Source organism: Macaca fascicularis, chromosome 5 (assembly GCF_037993035.2).
Source record: "Macaca fascicularis isolate 582-1 chromosome 5, T2T-MFA8v1.1".
Classification (NCBI taxonomy): domain Eukaryota; kingdom Metazoa; phylum Chordata; class Mammalia; order Primates; family Cercopithecidae; genus Macaca; species Macaca fascicularis.
The window spans coordinates 156,597,618-156,619,912 of NC_088379.1; the positions used below are offsets into that span (position 1 = coordinate 156,597,618).

At 46.4% G+C, this 22,295-nt stretch overlaps 1 protein-coding gene and 1 long non-coding RNA gene across 26 annotated transcripts in view; one reads left to right on the forward strand and one right to left on the reverse strand.

Moving 5' to 3' along the window:
* The window catches only part of GATB (glutamyl-tRNA amidotransferase subunit B), an 84,918-nt gene that overhangs the window by 6,672 nt on the left and 55,951 nt on the right, over positions 1–22,295 (reverse strand). For 24 of the 25 annotated variants that reach the window (XM_045392951.2, XM_074040599.1, XM_045392950.2 and 21 more), the window contains 2 exons: positions 10,982–11,115; positions 2,248–2,326 (listed from right to left, as the gene is read on the reverse strand). In XM_045392951.2, coding sequence (XP_045248886.2) covers positions 2,248–2,326; positions 10,982–11,115 — 213 coding nt within the window. Of the gene's footprint in view, positions 1–2,247; positions 2,327–10,981; positions 11,116–20,444; positions 21,557–22,295 lie in introns of those variants that run through there. The other variant, XM_074040617.1, reaches the window with a different exon arrangement.
* On the forward strand, positions 7,854–8,789 carry LOC135971020 (uncharacterized). The gene is made up of 2 exons (XR_010587041.1): positions 7,854–7,988; positions 8,636–8,789. It is a non-coding gene; the product is annotated as an uncharacterized lncRNA (long non-coding RNA).

Sequence of the window (22,295 nt, forward strand, 5' to 3'; positions counted from 1 at the left end):
TACGTGCAAAAACTTGTACATGAATGTTCAAGGCTGCATTATTCCTAATAGCCAAAATGTGGAAACAACTCAGATGTCCATCAGCTGACGAACGGACAGACAAAATGGAGCGTGTGTCCATACAATGGTGGAGGGGCTCAGCAGACGAGTGGCCCCATTTAGCCCTAAAAAGGGGTGAAAGACTGATGCACGCCGCAACACAGATGGACTTTTCATAAAATGTCCAGATAAAATAAAAATAAATAAATACTACAAAATCAATAAATACATAAAATATCCAGATAAAATGTTCAGGACACTATATAATTAATAATAAGAAATTAAAAAGTACACTATAATTTCAGTTTTTGAAAGTTTTTATTGCTATCCTTCGTTCCTCCCTCCTACCTTCTTCCTTCATGATGTTCATCTAATATTAAAGGTAGTTATTTCAAGGTGGTAGAACCTCAGAATCTTGGTTTTTCTGCATTACTTATATTTTTTATAATCAAATATACTACTTTCCCCCAGAAAATCAGTAATTTCCTAAAAAGAGAAAACAAAAGGTAGAAAACCAAACAAACCCCAAGGCAATGATACATAAGGAGGACCCCCTTGAGCAACACACACTAGACGCCCTTCTCGCCAGACTTGTGTTTTCACTTGACTGCCCCACAGAAGCCACCTCCTTTAAACATGCTGGAAGCTGACAAAATCTGAAAGCGTCCCTACATCTGAACCCAGCTGTCAGCGTCTTCCAACATTTTCCATTTCTTCTTACTGGAACTATCTTATTCACCGCACTAGGTGTTTTGTTTTGTTGTGCTGTGGGGCAGGATGGGTAGGAAAAGGGGAAGGTTTTTTCCTTCTTTCATTTCACATGCAATAATTCATGTGTTCTTCTATATATATATATATCATGTGTGTATATATATAGTGATATATACATAGAGAGTTTCCTGCCCTCAGGCCATCTAATCTTCCTGCAGCTGCTGTGCATTGTCATAAACGTTTGGATTCCCCTGACATCCAGACAAGCAAGAGCCTTTCCTAAACGCGGTGAGGTCCCTGTAGTTGACAGCCTCACTCGAGGAGGGTAAACAGAGCCTTTATTAGTCCTGTCTCCAGTTCCACAGCACCCAGCCCGGTGTGTGCGCCATGGTACCTCATAATTATCCCAAAGCAGCCACCTTCCCCAAGCCTCCCTTTGTAACCTGCCACTACTGTCGGTGCAGATAAACGTTACATGCAAAAGGCACCATTAAAATAACATTAAACTCCTCGCTGAAGCATTGACAGCTGCAATCTCTGAAGCTGAGATGAGGCAGCCGCCTCGGTGTTCTTTATCTTTCTGGTTATGTTTTGTTTTCTTTGGTTTTTTGAGACGGAGTCTCGCTCTGTCACCCAGGCTGGAGTGCAGTGGTGTGATCTCGGCTCACTGCAACCTCCACCTCCCCAGTTGAAGCGATTCTCCTGTATCAGCCTCCCAAGTAGCTGGGATTACAGGTACCTGCCACTACACCCAGCTAATTTTTGTATTTTTAGTAGAGACGGGGTTTTGTCATGTTGACCAGGCTGGTCTCGAACTCCTGACCTCGTGATCCACCTGCCTCAGCCTCCCAAAGTGCTGGGATTACAGACGTGAGCCACCGTGCCCGGCCCTTTGGGTATGTATTTGTAAGAATTTTCTGAATTCCACGCGTCTTTCGCCCTCCCAGCACTTAGGCAGAGGGACAGACAGACAAAAGGCTGCTTAGGATGATGCTATTTTTCTGAGTTTTCACACACTGGGCATGTCCGTAACATTTTATCTACAAAGTGCAGTCTGACTTCACCCTCCTTGCTGAGGACAGACTCTCCGAGGGCAACCATGCAGGAGGGACAAGGCAGGCCCTGGGACTGGCTGGGAGGCAGTGGGGGGCGGGACAAGAGCCCCAGGCAGGCTGAGAGCTGAGCTGAGGCTGCCTTGGGCATGAGGGAAAGTGCTCAGGTGTAAAAGGGCTAGGGGAGACATGTCAGCGGGAGATGTTCAGGGCAAGATTATTTCCCCAGGTTAGCAATGATGACGAGAAGCAAACTGCCTGCATTGCACATATTGGCTTCATATCCTTGCTAAATGAAATGTTTCTACCGTTCAGCATTAAACACATCACTACAAGCATTTAATACTTCCATGATGAAAGTCACTCAGTGATGGCATTTGGGTGTCACAGAAAACATTTCTCGGGACAGTGGCGCAGTCAGAAGCTGTAGGGAACGTGGACATACCTGTTTAGCTGCTGCTGAAGAAATCATTCTGCTGTCCAGCAGATCAAGAAGCTCAGCGAGTGCAGAGGGTGTGACAGGACTGGCGGCCCCCAAAAGAGAAAACACATTTACATCGCACACTGTCAGGGCATCCATGAACGGCTGTTCAGAATCAGAACACTTGCTCTCTTGGGTGTAAATATCAGACCCACACCTAGGGGTGAAAGCAGCAGGCCAGCTGGGCTCCCTTTTATTTTACTTATTTGTTTTATATCTTAGGATGTAACAAATTTTTGTGACTCGTGTTCTTTCTTTAACCACTCAACAATAACAGCTGTTTGGCAGAAGTTGTAGCAACAGACAACTGCTCAGTGCAATTAGTCAAGAAAAGGAGGTGGCTGCAAAATTCATGAACCACAACAGGAAAGGGAAAACAAACTCCAGTAATTAAATATTTTCAACTGAAAGATCACCTAAAAATTATTTAAAAAAAAAAACAAAAAACAGCTAACAAAGTCACGTTTCTGAGTGTTTCTGTGCAAATATAAATTCCTTTAAATTGTAAGAGATTTTCTGCAAGGGAACACAGTGACTACCAGCCACATCCTCATCCATCCTCGGGAACCTGATACATACTCTCTTCTCCAGGCTCACACAGCTTTCTGGACGCAGAAGGGCCTAGAATCCACTATACCTATATTTCTAGGATGTGACTTATTGGCCAATATCCTATGATATAAAAGGTCAGGGGCAACCAAGCATAGTGAAACAGTGAAGTATCATTAATTCACTTTAAGGTGAATTAATGGTAGGGGTGAGTGCCTAAATTATGGGAAAGACAATAGTGAATTACAAACTATTTCTTTTAAAATGTATGGTTTTCTGACTTCTAAATACAGGTTGAGTATACCTCATCTGAAATGCTTGGGACCAGAAGCGTTTCCAATTTTGGATATTTTTGGATTTGGGAATATCTGCATTATACTTGCCAGTTTAGCATCCCTAATCTGAAAGTCTAAAATCTGAAATGCTCCAATGAGCATTTCCTTGGCGCATCATCATCAATGCTCAAAAAGTTTTAGATTTTAAAGCAGTCTGGATTTCCAGGTTAGGGATACTCAACCTATATACACAGCAACTAGGCTCATGAAATGCTGTCTGAGATCATCTGGGGAATGGTTTTAAAAACGTAGGAATGACATCAATAGCACATTAGTGTTACACTGTGTAAATGAGGGCTTCTGAAACGCTTCATGCCACTTGAAAACACCTTCTATTTAAGTCTGGGTTCCCATCATGCACAATTAGTTTCTTTGGATGCGCTTAGAAAATACAAAGGAAACTACAGCTTAGTCCCTGTGCCGATTTCCCGGACTCCAAACCAATGGAGTGCGTGTGAACCAGGTGACTTACTGTACTCTAACTCAAGGGCAGTGAAACCCTACTGGGGCTGTCCACTTAAAATGGCTGATGTACTGAGGCGGCCCATCGTCCTTTAAGTGTCTGTTGATCCCAAAGTATGACTAAAAGGCAATTCCAAGTGAAACTTAGGTTTGGAGAATATCTGGTGTTACTAAACTGGTATTCAGAACATCTGTGAACCACCCTGATTGAACCGCAAAAGGAGGAGGGGCAGAGGCTGCTAAACACACTCATAAACCTCCTACCTCTACTGACAAGTAACAGGAAGGCCGGTTTTTCTAAAAGCATGGGTTGCTTGGATGTTCTGCAATCCTAGAAAATACCATGACCCATTATCTTAGAATGCAGACTGTGTGTAGAACCCATGATAAGCACTGAGGTGGAACTGGATTTCTTCAATGTGCAAAGGTAACGTCCCTAGCCCTATACGAGTTGATTGCCTTGGTCTGTCTGGGCTGCTCTAACAGGTCAGTACCAGAGACGGCGTGGCTTATAAACCATGGGAACTGTATTTCTGCTCTGGAGGCTGTGAAGTCCAAGATGAAGGCGCCAGAAGAGTCCATGTCTAGTGAGGGTCCACTTTCTCACAGGTGGCACCTTCTTGCTGTGTCCCCACGTGGTGGAAGGAGTGAGGGAGCTCTCAGAAGTTTCTCTGATGAGGCAGCTAATCCCATTCATAAAGGCCCCTCCCTCATGACCTAATCGTCCACAGAAGGTTCCCTTTCCTCATACCGTCACCTTAGGGGTCGGGATTAGGAATTTGGGGGAGGATCCGAACATTCAGACCACAGCAATGACATAAAAGACCTGGGGGTGGGAGAGGGACGGAAGAGGAACACAAAATAACCAAAAATAATGTCACCTTTGAGAAGTTCATCTAAGGACCTTAATTCATCAGTTGGGTCATAAATTTAGACTACAGAATCTCTCCACTGACGTAATCACACTTGGGATCTCTCCATCACCTTTCTGTCCCTACAATGCCTGTCACACAGTAGGTCATCATGTTTGTGTCACAGGCTTCCTCACACCCACAGGGTGTCTGGCAGACTGCACACGCTAATTCCACATATGCCAAGGCTAAACTTGAGTCACATGATGACAAAGATCAGTACCTGTCACACCGACCCTGAAAGACCCCAACATCAGCTAAATAAATAAACCCTCAGACTCGACACGCAATGGCAGCAGCAGCACAGGCTACTAATTTGCTGCTGTCAGGTAATACTGGTTTCCGGACAGTGAATGCGTCTCCGCTGAAGAAGAAACTGACACTGTGGCCTTCAGCTCTGCGTGCTGCTCTCTTCCCTCCCATTCTCTGAGGCCGCGGATTGACAGAGGAGGGGAAAGGGGCTCTTTCAAAGCTCCACAATTTGTCCAGTCCCTCAGAGCTCATTCAGGAATCACAGCTCCGTCTACAGCTTGGACGATGAGAGCAGACACGCTGATGCTTCTACAACCACCCCCGATACCCCATGAACCGTGCTGCCTGTCCCAATCCCCAAGCTTATCTCAGGCCCAAAGTCCACCTTCTCTGCTTCTGTTAAAATACGATGCAAGAAGGAAGACACTGGGACTTGGGCCTCTAGGAGGTACTTGCTGCGCATAAGGATTCTGTGTTCACCTCGAGGATTTCACGGTGCCCCTAGCTGGTGCCCCACCAAGCACCCGTTCCACGCAGCCCCCTTCCTGCTCCCCTCCTCTGCACATGCCCTCACCTCCCATTTCACAAGGACATCAGCTGAGCCACAGCTGAGTATTTTCTAGGGCACTCTCCTCCTCTTCTTCCATCAGACAACCCCTCCACCCCCGCTCAGAACCCCACACTTGCCACTCCTCCGAACCAAAGATGCTGGTTTCTTGTGTCCTGTGGCTTGAATCTCACAGCTTCACAAATGCTCCCATCTTCCCTATCTTGACAATGCCTTTGGCTGACCTTGCAGTCACTTGCGTCTGCCCAGTTTCTTGCCTTATTTTAACAATAAGGATCTAGCACCAGTGGCTACTAGCTACCCTGAGGAAGCACATGCCATCTGGATTCTGTGCCCACCCCTCTACAGAAGCTCTTCTCTTAAAAATCACCCCCGTCGCTTGTGGCCAAACGTTCAGCTTCTCCTCATCCGCTGTGCCCTGACTCCTGGGGCTGCACCGAAAGTTCCTGGTGAAACCCCCTTCTTGGGCCTCTGGAATCTCCTCCTCTTCCTTGCCTGTCCCTCTGCTGCTCCTTGCAGTTCATGCCCAGGTGGCTCCGGTGCCCTCTTGCTGGGTCCTCTGACTTGACCCCTAGTCGTGAGGAGGATGCCCAGGGCTGCTGCTGCTGCCTCAGGTCCCGTTTCTCTCCCTGGCTGACTTCAACCACCTCCTGAGAGGCCCGTTCACACCCAGACAATGTGCTCTAAACCAGGACGGCAAACTTCTGGAAAGAGCTAGAGTGTGCATATTTGAGGCTTGGTGAGTGCCCTCTGTCACATATGCTTCTTTGTCTTAACAAGGGTAAAAGCAATTCTTAGTCACACGCTCTACAGAAACAGGCCAGAGGCTGACATGCTATAGTTTCCCAATCCTTTTTCTAAACCAAACTTGTCTTCCTCACAGACCAGCTCCTCTGCATTTCCCAACACCCACCTTCTGTCTCGAATGGTGACAGCACCATGCTTCTAGGTACCAGAGTGCAGATTATCATGTTATCTTTGCTTTATTCATTACCTACTCCCTGAAAAATCTAGTACCTTCTTACCAGATCCTAGTGATCCTTCCAAACATTAATCACAGCCATCCTGCCCTCTGCACTCCCAGCACCACCACTTCTGACTTGCTGTGGGTCTGGCCACAGTGAGCTCAACAGGTTTCCAATGCCTGCAGCCCATCGTTGGATGCTAGCCTACATTTCATGCTGTGGGACACATCTTCCTCTCGCCCCAGTCCCTTCTTGGTTTAAAATCCTTCCCTGCTCCAGTGCTCAGGAATTGTTGCCCGCAGCTCACCTGAAACACTGGGGCACTCAGCTGGCTTGGACAACTGGAGAGCTGTACCTGCCTAATCTGACCACAAAATATTTGGTCAGGAAATCTACAATGTCCACTTTCTTAACTAAACCAAATCTGTTACTCATAATTCAGAAATTGTAAACCATCCTTTCAAAGCAATATACTCAATTAAAAAGCCAAGTTCAATAAGAGGTTGGACCCTTCAAACATCAGCCTTCTGAGAGGCCTTTAAAGATGAATGCTAATTCACATAATCATTCTCTACCAATTGGATCTCCAGAGTGTTCCCTGCCTGGGTGTCACTATGAGACTCTAGCTAGTTTTGCAGCTACTGTCCTTTTAAGCTCTGGGAACATTAGCCCTAGTAGCTGAGGCTGTTCAGTAATGTTTGCTCTATGGGTAGCCTAGTATATCAGTCCAGCTAAACGTTCTTTGAACTGTGTAGGAAAAGAGCTGCTATGGTTTGGTTTTGGCTTCTCAGTCCCTGTTCCATTTAAACTGTAAAACAGAACTGTTGCCTGCTTCCTCTACTTGATTTTGGAACAACCAAGCTTACTTTTATTTAGAATTGGGTACCCTTCAGGTTCTTAAAACTTTAGTGCTTATGAACTGCTTGGGTAAATACCAGGGGCTCCAGGTTCACTCAACAGGCTAATTTATCTCTCAGCTCCTTTAGAGGCCACCAAAATGGTTGTTAAACTCCTAATTTCACAGACCTACATATAAAGTTGTTGATCACAAGCCAGGCAACTTGGCTTCCAGTTTTTGTGGCTGTGCCATCTGAGGCAAGTCACCTCATCTCCTAGGGCCTCCGTTTGCTCATCTGCTAAATGAAAAAGCTGAAGATCCCTAAGGTCTCTTCCAAGACTAAAGTTCAGCAATTCCATACATTTTAACCAACAACATAGAAAAACTGTAAGTTTAAAGCTAAGGCATTTCTATTTCCTCCAGAAGCACAAACACCTCATCTTCTTGGAGCTTTCCCGGAATCTTCTGGCTAGTGTGAATCTCCCTCCTCTCTGTTCCCACTGCACTGTGTTTACTTCTAACACTGAAAGCATCCCATTCCGCCTTGAATTAAAATTATGCACAAGTTGTGGTCTTCCCCAGGAGGCTGACGGCACCTGTGGGGCTAGAACCGGGTCCTGGTCATCCCCACACACCGCAGGGCGGGGCTCTGCACCTGATGAGTTCACGGCTGAATTCCCCTGGTTCTCCAGAGGCTTCCGGCTCAGCTCTGGCTCTGCACACAGCCACAGCTCTTGGCCGCTTTCCACCCTCTGCTCCTGCCAGCTACGCTCCTCTCCTTCCCAGTCATGCCAGTTCTTTGCCGTTCCTGCACCTGGGCTCCAGGTAGGCACTGCCCTCTACCTCACCAAATCCCGTCCAGCCTTGAAGGCTCTGGTAGAGCTGTATCCCGTCCATAAACTCCTGCCTCCACAGAATGGCCACAGTATTTTCAATATAAACAGCAGAATTTCTGAAAGGAGAGGCCAAGCCTGGGAGGACAGGGATGAAAGACCAAGAGGCAGGCCGGGTGCAGTGGCTCACACCAGCACTTTGGGAGGCCAAGGCGGACGGATCACTTGAGGTCAGGAGTTCGAGACCAGCCTGGCCAACATGGTGAAACCCTGTCTCTACTAAAAATATATAAAAATTAGCTGGGTGTGGTGGCGGGCGCTTGTAATCTCAGCTACTCAGTAGGCTGACTCGAGAATTGCTTGAAACTGGGAGTCAGAGGTTGTAGTGAGCAGAGATTGTGCCACTGCACTCTAGCCTGGGTGACAGGGTGAGACGCTGTCTAAAAAACAAAACAAAACAAAACAAAAAGACAAAGAGGCAGCAGATGCCACAGGACTTCAGGACGGTGGCAGGTGCTTTGGCATTTAGCACACCCTGGCAAAGAGAAGGTGGCTGACACTGAGGCCCACATGTGCCTGTACTGTGAATTTTCCCCTGAAAAGCTCTCTGAGGCCGGTCCTGCCATTTTAATTTTACAGTGAGGAAACTGAAGGTCAGAGCAGCTGCGTCGGGAAGGGAACTCGCGCCCGGGCCACCCTAACACAGGGATGTGTGCCTTCCTAGCCAGCGGCTGAACATGGAGTTGACACCATCTAAAGTTAACCTTTTTGAGCAAACAGCTGTTGGGAGTTATTTGTCAATATCTGTCTGTCTTCACTCCCCGGGATGCTGCTGAGACAATGACACACCCACCCCGCCTGGACTCCCCCTGCCCCAGGGAGCTTGCAAGGGCCCTGCTACCTGCCTGCCTATGTGCCCCTGGGAACTCTCTTCCTGATGCCCCACAGTGACACCTACTGCCCATTCTTTCCTTCTTCAAACTTGCTTTTCCCTTGGCTTCTGTGTCACCAGTCCCCGCCCGGTTTCCTGGTTTTCCTTCTACTTCTGTGCCATCGCGCCTCCATTTCCTTCTTCTCTGCCCATGCTTCCCAGTTAAAGGCTAGAGAGCCTCAGGTTTGTTCCCCAGCCACCCTGGCACGTTGCACTCTCCCTGAAAGTTCTCATCTGTCCAACAGCTTCAAGTACAGACGCTGCTAAGTCCATGTTCCACTTACACTGTGCTGTGTCCCTGGATTCCCCAAACTCTCATGCCCAGACTCACCTCAGATTTTTCCACGTGCTGTTCCCCACGTCTGGAACTTTTCCCCGTCAACCTTGGCCTGTCCCTGCTCATCCTTTCCTCAGCTCTTAGCTTAGCTGCTACCTTCTTCCCCTCTCAGAGCACCCCCATCACTGGCTGCAGCCACCAGCTTCAAGGCTGCCTGTCCTTTGATTCAGGGCCAGCATCTGTCCGGGAACTGTGCTTCTCATGCTGGGTACAGGGCTTAGCACACAGCAGAGGCTAAGTGAACACGAGCTGAATAATGAACCAATGAGAACTCTCAACTGCAAACCTCTCCAAGATCTTATCAGCTGCAGATTCATAGATCTTGCCTACTGGTTAGCCTCGTGAGGGGAATGTCTGGCCCGCAGGCAGCTCGAAGTCAGCACGTCTGAAATGGAATATGGCATCTTCCCTCACCCCCGGCCTATGAAGTTTATTCCTCTTCCTTTAGCTCCTCCTGCACTGAAAAAGCCTGCCCTCTGTTTCACCTCTGCCCAAGCAAGAAATCTGGAAGCTGTGCCAGTTGAGATAATTGCTCTCAACTTGGCCTAGCTCACTTCAGCCCAGCCGCAGCCACCTTGGCTCAGGCCTGGGGCATTTCTCATCCGCATTCCTGAAGGAGGTTCCCAAATGCAATTCCTGCTTCCAGTCTGCTCTCAGACACTGAATATTTGTGTCCCACCCCAAATTCCTATACTGAAGCGCGATGGTTTTAGGGGATGGGGCCCCGGAGGAGTAATGAGGTCTAGAAGAGGTCACGAGGGTATGGTCCCCATGGTGGGAATGGGGCTCCTGTAAGAAGGGACTGGAGGGCCTCCTCTCCCTCCCCCCTTCCTGTCTCACCCCTCCACTTCTGCCTGCCATGTGAGGACATCTGTGAGCCAGGCAGCGAGCTTCACCCAGGACTGCGTCAGCTGGCACCCGGATCCTGGACCTTCCCCACCTCCAAAATCATGGAAAGACATGTTGCTGAAGCCACTCAGTCTGTGGAATGCTGGTATAGTGGCCTGAGCTGAGTGAGCCACACTGCACTTCCTCAGTGTGAAACTGGCATGAGCTTGTAGTCTATGGCTACAAGAGCTGGTGATAAAGGCAGACACAGTTCTCCAGGCGGCCCTTGGTCATCTCTGCAGCTCTGTCCCTACCATTCCCACCTGCCTGCCTCAGGCCCCTGCAGCTTCTGGCATTCCTGAGCCTGTTCTGCCTGCTGGTCTCTGAGCTGCACACCACTCTGCTTTGTCTCCACGATCTGTCCCTCCCACTGTGGGACGATTCTCCCTAGTCTTCAGGGCATGGCTCAAACACGCCCTCCCGAGGGGAACCCTGGTTGGTTCCCCAGCGTCCGTTCAGCCCCCCTTTCTGTGCATTCCCAGCACCCCGTGCGTGCCTCTGGAGCGACAGGATCACCCAGGGGTGGCTGCCTCCTCACAGATCTGTATCCTCCACGAGTTTGTAAATGTTTGTCTCGTTCACCTTCGTGCCCCCAGCCTCCCACACAGTGTGAAGGACACAGTGGACAGTCACAGATTTGAAGGAATAAACATATTTTTACATGGGCTAGAGAACATATTTAGAATGTGGAATCCACAGGGGATGTTTGTGTCATGTCAGGATATCCTGAGGGAGAACAGGGGGAGCCAGAAAATGGACCTGCCCTATTTCCAGTGCTTCTGGACAGGGCACATCACAAAGGAAGAAAGAAATCCCAGACCTCACTCACCTCTCACTGACAGCGAGGTTCTGTTGCTTTAAATAGCCCAGAAAAGTGTTGAGGACCCAACTAGTCACCTTTTTTGGCTCTGCCCTAGTTTCTTTTATCACATTTTGGAAGAACTCCAGTAGGCCGACTTCGTTCTGTTAGAAAAAAAAAGAAAATTACATAAAGCCTTCCCAAAAATGAAAGATCAGCATTCTGAAGGCAAATCTGAAACTGTCACCCTTTGCCTCCTCTGAGACAGCCACTTTTTCTTTGCTAAACCCTGAGATGTCACCAGAAAATTCTGATCACTTTCAGCTAATGACAACTATTCTACTACTGTCACTGTGCATTTACATAGCATTTTCTCAAAAGGATAAACGCATTTTAGAGAGCCCCGACTTTGCAGGCCAGAGGGATGGTAAAACTCCACATCCTCCAAACTCACTTGCTTTCTCTGTGTCTGCTGTGTGTAACCCACAGTCTCCATCCCTGAGCTGTAAACTAGGCCTAAAATGTTTGGCCTGACTTTAATGCCCCTTCTCTTTCCAGGCCTGTCCTCTGCTGAAGTCCTAGTAATTGCTAGAAAAGAGGGTAACAAACAAAACAAAATAAAGAAAGAACAAACAGAATATTCTACCTGTGAAAAATCAAAAGTGGATCATACTTGTACTGATCTTCACATCATGACAAGAAGTAGACAGGAATGGTTCTGAAATGTTTTCAAAATGAGGGAGAACAGGGACACATGTCATCCACTTAGGCCACTTAATAACAGGTAGATGGGGCGGCAGCCTCCCAGCCTTCTGAGCTGAGCCAGGTACAACAGGCCCTGCCTCTCATCGTGTTCTGGGAAAATGATCAGCTGGAGACTTGTTCCATCAAGACTGTACCACTTCTCCCCCTCTGGACTGTCAGCCCCACTAGTCAGGGCTGTGCTCTCCTTTTTAAAGGAATAGCTACAGCTAAGTCCATGTGGGCCATGGCAGATGCTCGGTGTTAGGCTGGTGCAAAAGTAATTTTGCACCAACCTAACATCAGCAGACGGCATTGGGGTCTCCCGTCAGCATGTATGTGTGTTGGAAATCACACACGAGCACGCATTCTTATCATACCATGTTCACCTTTAAACACTACAACTACGCATATGATCAGCCCTGAGGCACCTACCACATTCTATACTACAGCTTGCTGCCAGCTCAGATAGATTTGACACAATCAAGAAATTTAGCTAAGTCCTACTATTTCAATAAGAAAAATAAAAACTGTGCTGCTCAGAAAGGGAAGGCTGAAATTTCCAAATTCAGAGGATATACATTTTAAGTAGCAGATTTCCCTTACCCACAGAAATTCAAATCAAACTACACTTTTTTTGAAATGTTCCTTTTAAGTTCACACTGCACCTAAGGCTCCTACCCATGCGCCTTTCAGAGACCCTTCCTTAACCAAAAGAACCTTCTGGAAAAAATGAGATACTGGGAAGAAGCAAGATATACTACCAAAAGTGCTCTCCGAGTGTAGCTATTGTAGCTGCTGGAACATACACACAGGCACAGCAGAAATTCCATAACAAAAAACCCTACATGTTCTTTGTAACAGATAAATTCTCTGGTGACAAGCCTACTGAATAATCCTGTAATCATCTCTTGAATCTCTTTTCAAGCCAGTGCTATTATTCTGCTCATGCTAAACCAGGGCAGAGGCCACCTCGGCAGCCCAGGCTTGACTACAGATAAAGGCAGAGCCAGGCAGCATGAAGAGGAAGTTGTGCTTAACTTATGGAAAAGTATTCAAACTTCCACAAGAGTACACAAATCACTGGGGAAGCAGAAAACTGCTATCTGGCCCAAATCAGACGGGCAGAATTCCCTTTGTTCTAACCCAGACAGGCTGGCCCACTGGTAAAACGAGCTGTCAGGAGAACTCTTTGCTTTGCCAGGGAAAGAGTTTTCTAAATCCACCTAGAAATATTGCATTTAAACTCACAGACTCACAGGCTTGGCTGAGTTGCTGGGACGTGATGAATATCTATTCCTCTACCCTTGGGTGGTTTTTTTATTGGATGGATAACACGGCAAGTCAGATTTCTGTTTGTCTTTTCATGTCAGTGCTGTGATGAAGCCTCTCTGAGCTGGAACTGTACTTCACTAGGGGATACATGGTTTCAGTCCACAATTTAAAGCAGACAGGAAAATCTGTGGTGGTGATAGGGTGAGCTATAGGGAGCGGGGCTGAAGGAGGCTGAGCCGCAGCCACCCAGGGAATGATGGATCAATAAAAGCTGCACATGGGCTGCCCGCTCTGCTCTTCATAGCAGAAGCCGCTTCTCAGGGAAGAAACACACACATTCTAGTTTCCTCGTCTTCTTAGTTTTTCCATGAGATTGGCAAATGCTAATAAGCCTGGCACGAATCTCGGAAGTCTCTGGTGAACATGTCAGTGCAGCCATCTGGTTTTCTCAGAAAAACAGTGAGCCGGTAATTCCCTTACATAAAAATCATATGAAGAGCAATGCAGAAAGGCCACGGCAGTAGCGGACCTTTAACGTCCTCCTCAAAAGCCACAAGCAAGCACTCGCCTCGGGATCAATCTACCCTACATGCGACAGAACTGCAACTTCGGCGACACAGACAGCCCAGTCCCCTGGCTGACTGCGACTCTAACTGTTCCTTCAGATGGCTAAAGCAGCAGGCATGACTGGTCCTGTCTTTTGTATAATACCTGACAATCTACACAGCTCTATGACTGGGAAACATCTTTTTCACGTTTTAATCAAATTTCCCAAAGCACTGACTTACACCCAGAGCCACGGCCAGCTCCGCCTCTCAGACGTTAACAGGAATCCTTGATTACTAATGATTAGTCAGGTGATCAATGCTGGTGTGAGGCAAAGCAGAGGGACCTGCTCACCGCCACTGCCTGCTCAGGGAAGGAACCTTTCTACCCTGCACTAGGCCCTGGGAGCAACCTGCCTTGAAGCCGTCTTCTGTATCCCACCTTCAGAGATGATCAAATGCAAATGCTGGAAGACATTCCAGTTGGAATACGATGAAGGCTGATTTCTCAACTGCATTTCTTGTTCTAAGTCACACACCCTGTGAAGCTGATGATAGGCCAGAAACGAGGTGGACTATATTTATTTACGAGAAGGAAACCTGATAGAGCCAGCTGCCCAGTGGCAGACTCGGAGAAGAAAAAGCAGCCCAGAAGAATGCAAGTTGAGGAACAGCTGGTTATGTGACAGGGAGTGTTCCGACAGCTACAAGGGACCCCAGATGAACCATTCTGGGCTAGTCAGAGGTGCTCAAGAGTATCTACTGAATATGTGCTAGACACAGAGCTCAGCACCGGGCCCTGTGGGTGGCTGCGTGAGGCCGCCGCTGCTGCTGAGGCCAGTGATAACCAGAGTTACAGCAGCAGCGGTGACGGGCGCCAGGCACCGTCTACACACTCTCCACATTACCTCAGTTCATCCCAGCACCAACCGTCTGAGCTCAGCACTCTCAGGACTTTTACAGATGAGGACACGAGGCACTAACTTGCTTGAGGTCCCACAGCAAGAGAGCACCAGAACTAGGACCAACCTCTGCAGTTTTGCTTTTAACCTCTGCGTGGCTCTGCCTTTGAGGAAGGAAAGGGCATGGTCTTTGTCTGCCTGGGGACTGAAACCAGCACCTAGGAGTGCCAGGCGCAATGGGAGGCAGCCAGCTCATCTGAAGAAAGCGCTGTCCCACACTTCCATTATTCTATTTGAGAGCTGCCAGCTGTTCAAAGGTTCTTAACGTATTAAAAATGTTGCAAGGAAATTAACTTTGAAATCAGAAGGAGAAAATGGCAGGTTTACTTTCTGCCTTTGCCAGTGTACACCTAGGCTACGTGGCACTCAGCTGTGGCACGACACACACCCGTTCCCAGACCAGGAAGGAAGACAGCTGCACACCCACCGCACAGACCATGCTGGGCCCTGGGGACGGAGGGCGGCCAGAGCTCCTCTGCCCCTCTCCCGCCCCCTGCCTTGCCTCTGCATCCCCTCCCCACACTACTGCTGCCCCAGAAGAGGTCCTGTGAGCACACCCAGACCTGGACACTGCACAATCCTGATCAGGACAAATCCTGTTATTTCTCATACTGGTTTGGTATTAAGCATATTGTATTTTATTTATTATTGCATTCTAATTCCTCTAATAGAGTAACTCCTACCTAACTGGGCAGGTCATGCCTGTGATGGGAGCTGCTGACTACACAGAGGCTCTGCATCTGCAGATGGAACCACAGGGGTTTCCACTGGACAAGGCTCTCGCATGTCACAAGGTGTCATTTTGCAGAGGCACACACTGGAATTACATCCGTCCCCTGTGCAGCGGGGTGCTGGGGTGAGCAGCTGCTGAGCATGTGTGCAGACGCTGGAGGAGGCTCATCACCTGCGAATCAACGCAGGCCCTGCTGTGTCATTATTCCTGTGGATTTGGTCATTCCTACAAAGTGAGAACAACAAAACTCAAATACAACAGCTATGTAAAAAAATGGCCCTGAAAATAAGACCAAATGCTAGTGCTGGGGATGGCAATGAAGCAAAGAGGCCCAGGACAGTGATGGCTCTCAGCCAGAAAGCAGGCGTCAGGACAAGGCTAAGGACTAGAATGTTCAGTGGGGCGGTGGCTTGGGTGGGTGATGTGAATTGGTGCCCCTTCCGCTTTTCACAGAAACAAGAAGCCTCTGCAAAAATCTTTCCGCGAGTGCTCCTGTGAACAGAAAAATTACTCATTTAGAGAGGCCTCGTCAGTGGAGAAAACAAAAGGAAGTTAATTGGTGGTGTGAGGCTGGCACAGGAAACACGACCACCCCCTCGAGAGTGTCAGGAGAAAGCTAGAACAATGCAGGACCTCCACTGCTGCTGGCAAGAATACAGGGATCTGCAGAGGCTGTGAAATGGACCCACAAACACCACGGGTGTGTTCTCCCAAGCAACATACAACTAGGGGTCCAGGGCCCTGTTCTGGTCCCCACGATTGTTATTCCTGGGTCATTTCCCCAGCAGGGCTTGGGAGCCGCTACAATCTGAGCAAACCTTTGGTCCCAACCATTTCACTTGTGCTATGTTCACAGCAAAGCCGGAAAGTAGACAGATCGTGAGTTCAACTCAGGCACCAGTTCCATTCAGGGGATATTCAGACTAACGTGAAAATGACCTTACATCCTCTGAGATGCAGTAACTCCAGGGGAGATGCTGAAGGAAACCAATTTGGGAATAACAACTTCCCCCGAATAATCAAAATCCAAATTCAGGTACTACAAGCTGACAGCAGACCGGCACAGCTAAAAGGCTGTATCTGCACGAATGGGACACAGGCAGTGTGTTGTCAAGAAATCAATTCCAATTGTAGTCACATTCCAGTGCGCCAAACACCACCACTGCCAAATTGTCCCCATGTGGAAGGAACCTGAGTTGCTCAATAGGAGCTTTCTGGCTGGAGCTTAGAAACAGCAACAGAGGCAGTGAGGATTTGCTCCCTTCCTCCAAGATCTGCCTGAAACCTGAAATAATATGTATTTATCCTGAAAAGGAAATTATTCCACAGGAAATTGGGCTTTGGGATGGGTTGGGGACAGAACCCCTGTGGGTCCCCAAGGCTGGCACTCCTCCCTGCACTGTCTCCCTACTGGGCAGGATCCTGAGGGGTCACATGGCTCTGAGCCTAGAGCATCTTCCCCTCTGAAAGCTCCTCATCCCTTGCATCCAAAAGAAATGAACGGCTGGTTTTACAGAAGTAGAGTTAGATGATACATCTTTTTATTCAACTTTACCAGAACAAAACTTGGTTACTTTTCTAGTGTATAGAGTCACTGTAAAAGCACCCTTAAGCTAGCAAGCTCTGGATGCAATTTTTAAAAAATGAAGAGTAAAATCAATTTTGAAAATTGCACGGAGATGAAATATGGTGCCTGACGATGTTGGCCAAATGGATTTTCCTTCAACAGTAGTTAGAAGGTGAGTTACTTTGCACCTCAGTAAGTCTGGCCAGTCTAAAACCAGTCAATATGGTTTTAGATACTATTAGCTTTAAAGTATTACATATGGGATATATAGATATTTATCATGGGAAATTATTTTATAGGCAATTCATCCAGAAAGCAAACCTGGTCATTTCTAGTTTACCAGCCACTTAATGGAAAATTCTTGAAAAACAATCCACTTAACAACCAGTTGTAGTCATATCTTTTCTGTTTCTTTGTCCCTTGGCGACACCTTCACCTTTTCCATGATGTCAGAAACAAAGGATTATGATTTTAAAAGTGGAAGAACCAGCTGGAGAGAATGAAGTTGTAAGTAAGATGACACATCCTGAGGCTGACTATAAAGACAAACACAAGCCTACGGCAGCCCAGGGTGCTGACTCGAGGGCTCGCAAGCACATCTTCTACAGTCTCGCTGGGGCCATGCTGGATTTTTCTACAACCCTGCCTTTCGTGGCTCTCAAAGAACCATTTTAGCGTGTTGCTTGGTGTCAACACTCTTGTCCCTGGCGGCATATTCTTTGGAGTCTGCTTGGCTGTATTTAGGCTTTTTTAGATTCAGTGAAGATGTGGCTGTGTCTGTCATCTTCGGGGTAAGTGAGTCATCACCCCCTCTTTCAGCTGGGGAGGGAAACAGCTCCGGTTACCCTGCAGAGCCCTCCCAGCTCCAAAGTGTCAGAGGTCAGATGTGGAATCAAGGGTGTCTGTCCCCGAGTCAGTGTTTTAACTCCATGCCCTGTAGGGCTGCTCCGGAGAGACGTGGAAAAGCTGAAGCACTGACATTTGGAACTAGCATCTGGCACTGTAGTCAGGGTGGCAGGCCCTCAAAAAAACACTCAACTCGGGATGCTCTGGCTTCCTCCACTGAAATCTCCCACAGATGAGCTTCAGATCTTCCCATCTACTGACTTCATGCACAGCCAGGGCCCTGTGAGCTCATCTCTGCTTCCTACCAAGTGCCCATTACATGCCAGGCTTGAAGGACAGGAGGCACCAGGCAAAATCAAGCCACAAACTCTGCCCTACGTGGAGACACTTTTCAGATTCTTTTTTCTTTTTTTAAATTTTAGAGACAGGGTCTCTCTCTATTGCCCAGGTTGCACTGCAGTGCACGACCACAGCTTGCTACAGCCTCAAATTCCTGGGCTCAAGCAAGCCTCCCACCTCAGCCTCCCAAGTAGCTGGGACTACAGGTGTGTGCCACCATGGCTGGCTAATTAAAAAACATTTTTTTTTGTAGAGACAGGGGTCTCACTATGTTGTTGCCCAAACTGGTCTCGAAATCCTGGCCAAAAGGGATCCTCTTACCTTGGCCTTCCAAAGTGCTCGGATTACAGGTGTGAGTCACTGTGCCTGGAACTTCCCAATGATTCAGACAGGACTCAAGTGCCTCCAGCAGCAGGTTTAAGAAACACAATAAATAAAGCTGCAGAGGACAGCTTATATTACTTTTCTTCTAACTTTATTTTTCCACTTGGAAAATAGACATGATTTCTGCTTTTCATTGGCGTTGACTGATTTTCACTAAATTCAGTGGATGGCGCTTTATGTTTATTTATAGGGCAGTCTGGCATCTTAAAAACCAATAGGAGTGGTAACAACTTTTAAATGAATCTATGTTCTGTGACCGTGCAGAACAAAACGCTAGTGGCATGAACGTTAACAAAAGTAAAAACTCTACTTTCTCCACTAATGAAACAAAAGTGACCACCAACAGCAATTAACTAAAAACATTATTTCTGTTTGACATTATAGTACATTTCATAAGCAAGTGGGCAGCAGGGCTTAGGAATGAAGAGATTGGGCCTTGAAGTCAGCATGCTCTGAACGTGGCTCCAACATGGGCTTGGGGAAGTTACTGCACCGGGGAGGTTACATTTCCCTACTTGTAAATGGGGAGAGCAGCAGTCCCTGCCTCAGAGGGTTGCTGTAAGGATAGATTAAAAAGTGGTACAATGTGACTTGCAGAGCATGCTAGAAGCAGGCAGCCTTTTCTAGGCTGCTTAGGCAAATGGCTACAATGCTTTTGTGTTCTCTGAGTGAAGTCAAGCACAGGGTTTAGGAAGAGATGCCCCATGGATACCAGCTGGGGAGGATTTTGCTAAGAATAATGCACACGCATATAATTCTGATCATTCTATTATAATAACGACTACTGATATATTGACTCCGAGAAAAACTTGTTATGCTATTAGAATCTCTCGTTTTTCAGAATCCGAATGCCTGGATTTCAGCTTCAACATTTCTATTCTTTAATCTTTACAAATGAGGTCATGTAGAGAAAAGGAAATGCTTATATACTGTTGCTGGGAATGTAAATTAGTACAGCCTCTATGGAAAACAGTATGGAGGTTCCTTAAAGAACTACAAATACTAGTTAAGTTTATGATTATGAAATAAAAACTAAGTAACAAAAACAAACAAACAAAAAAAGAACTACAAATAGAGCTACCATTCAATCCAGCAATCCCACTACTGGGCATCTAGCTAAAGGAAAAGAAATCATCATTTAAAAAAGATACCTGCATGCAAATGTTTATCACAGCACTAGTCACAACAGTAAAGATATGGAATCAACGTAAGTGTCCATCAACGGATGACTGGATAAAGAAGTTGTGGTATATCTACACAATGAAATGTTATTCAGCTATAAAAAAGATGGAATCATGTCTTTTGCAACAACATGGATGGAACTGGAGGCCACTATTTTAAGTGAAACAACACGGAAACAGAAAATCAAATACCACATGTTCTCACTTATAAGTGGGAGCTAAATAATGTGTACCCAGGGACACAGAGTGTGGAATAACAGACACTGAAGACTTGGAAGGGTGGGAAGGGAAAAAGGGATGACAAATACTTACTGGGTACAATGTATATGATTTGGGTGACGGTTACACTGTAAGTCCAGATTTTCCACTATGCAATATATCTATGTATCAAAATTGCACTTGTAGCCCCTAAATTTATATTATAATAAATTTTATAATCATAAATATTTGTGTATAATTTTATAATATATACAAATTTATATATAGAGAAAAGCTAACCTTGCTACTCTAGCTTATGTCAAGTTGCCTTGATATATATATACACGTACACAGGCACAAAATCAAGTTGCCTTGATTTCTCACACAGGAAATTGACTTCATACATATATAAAAGAAATCGATTTCATATATATATATGAAATCAAGGCAACTTGACATAAACTAGAGAAGCAAGGTTAGCTAAATAGGTTGAAGTTTTAGGTGGGGCAAGATACCCCATGATTCTCTGGGTCGTCAAAGCATGGTTTATATATCTGACCTTTGGAAACAGGGATGCTGTTATCAGGAACGTTGCTTCTCCCAGGATTTTCCTGTGTGCTGTGATAACATCCCATTCACTCACCCATCTGTCCACCCAGTCATGGAGTACCTACTATGTGTCAGGTACTGTGTGTGGTAGACGCTAAAGTACAACATTAGAGTTCTGTAATATGAACAATAATTTGGTGCTCACTGCACGATAAAATGACAAGGTAAATTAAAGACTGGAGTTAAATTCTGAAGTTTGTCATCATTTGTGGGTGAGGTGTGCGTGGGGGTGGGCATGTGCATGATGCTTAATTTAATAAGCAATCCGAAGACACAGAGCTCAGAGTCGCAGCTCTGCAAAGCACACTTCCACCACTGCTATTTATTTAATGAATACTCCTGGGCGCTCTTTACATTGAAAGATGGTTCATTAGATTTGTGCATCTGCCCTTCTCAGCAATCTGTTGTGTTTCTGATGAAGGCAGGAAAAAACATGAACATATCATTTTCGGGTATGTTATGAGTAACGCAGCTTCCAATGATTACAAAGTCATAAAGGGCTCAGGCTGCCTAATTTCAGGAAAACAATTTGTCTGAATCATTCTCTTTCCATTCCTATCTCATTCTAATCTCACTCACTTATCTTGGAAATTTCAAGTACTAGCCCTTTAAAGGAGAAATACTAATCACCCAATACATTATCTGCAAGCCATAAAAATAAGCATGTTTTTAAGGTATCAAAAAAAGTCCTTTCAAAAATGGCCAAAAAATTCACCCTTTTTTTTCCGACCAAGTTAACCACTACCTCTTGTGGGCCCTGATCCTACATTATTCATCTATCAAGTGTAATCTGTCCTGGGGGCTGGTTATTGTAGTGTGTGTGTGTGTGTGTGTGTGTATGTGTGTGTGTGTGTGTATAAATTCTTGGAAGTCAAAAAAAAAATCTTAAAAAAAAATTTTGTTTCTGTCTCAGAACCTGCTACACAGAAGATACTAATAAAAGTGCTGAACTAGGCCGGGCGTGGTGGCTCACACCTGTAATCCCAGCACTTTGGGAGGCAGAAGCAGGCGGATCACTTGAGGCCAGGAGTTCAACCAGCCTGGCCAACATGGCAAAACCCCATCTCTACCAAAAATACAAAAAATTAGCCAGGAGTGGTGGCTCGTGCCTGGAATCCCAGCTACTCGGGAGGCTGAGGTGGGAGGTGGCTTGAATCCGGGAGGCAGAAAATGCAGTGAGCAGAGATCATGCCACTGCACTCCAGCCTGGGCGAGAGTTGAGATCCTGTATCAAAAAAAAAAAAAAAAAAAAAAAAAATGCTGAACTAAAAATTGAAGGCAGGTTTCCCCATACAGGCCTTTAAACTATTAAAATATAGACTCATTCATTTGCCAGCCCCTAGCAAACACCTATTTAAGGCCTAATAGGTTTGGGCACCATGCAGGACCCATGAATAAAGACAAGGACACAAACACAAACACAAAAATGTTCCTGCCCTCATGGAGCTTATGCTCAGTGAGGTGAGGCAGACGCTGTCCCCATTACCCCTCATCAATGGCCGAGAGTGACAATCCTATGGAAATGCCCTCTGAAGGGGGCACAGATTCTCATACAGTGCCTTGAACAGAAACAGCTGTATTCTTGAGAGGAGATTCTGAAAGCTTCTTTCACTCTCTTATGGAAACAGCTAATATACACACACACAAATTAATGTTATATATAGTGGATTTCTCTATGAAATCACATTTTGAGCAAAGAAACCTTGGCCATTTCTTGGTTCATCATACACTACCTCAAAGGGTAGGCTTGGGCTCCTGCTGAGTGGAGGGAGGTAACTTAAATCTTCGAGGCTGAGTAGCCTTGGTACCTTCCTCCCATCTCCTGTGTAATTTCACAAATAGTAATAAAAGATAGGGCTAGAATTCAGTGTTTATTTCAAGTAGGTTGGAAACTCAAGTGGTCAAGATGGTGGGGAAGACTGAAATATAGTTTTGTTACATCAACCTAGGAAAAATACATGAAT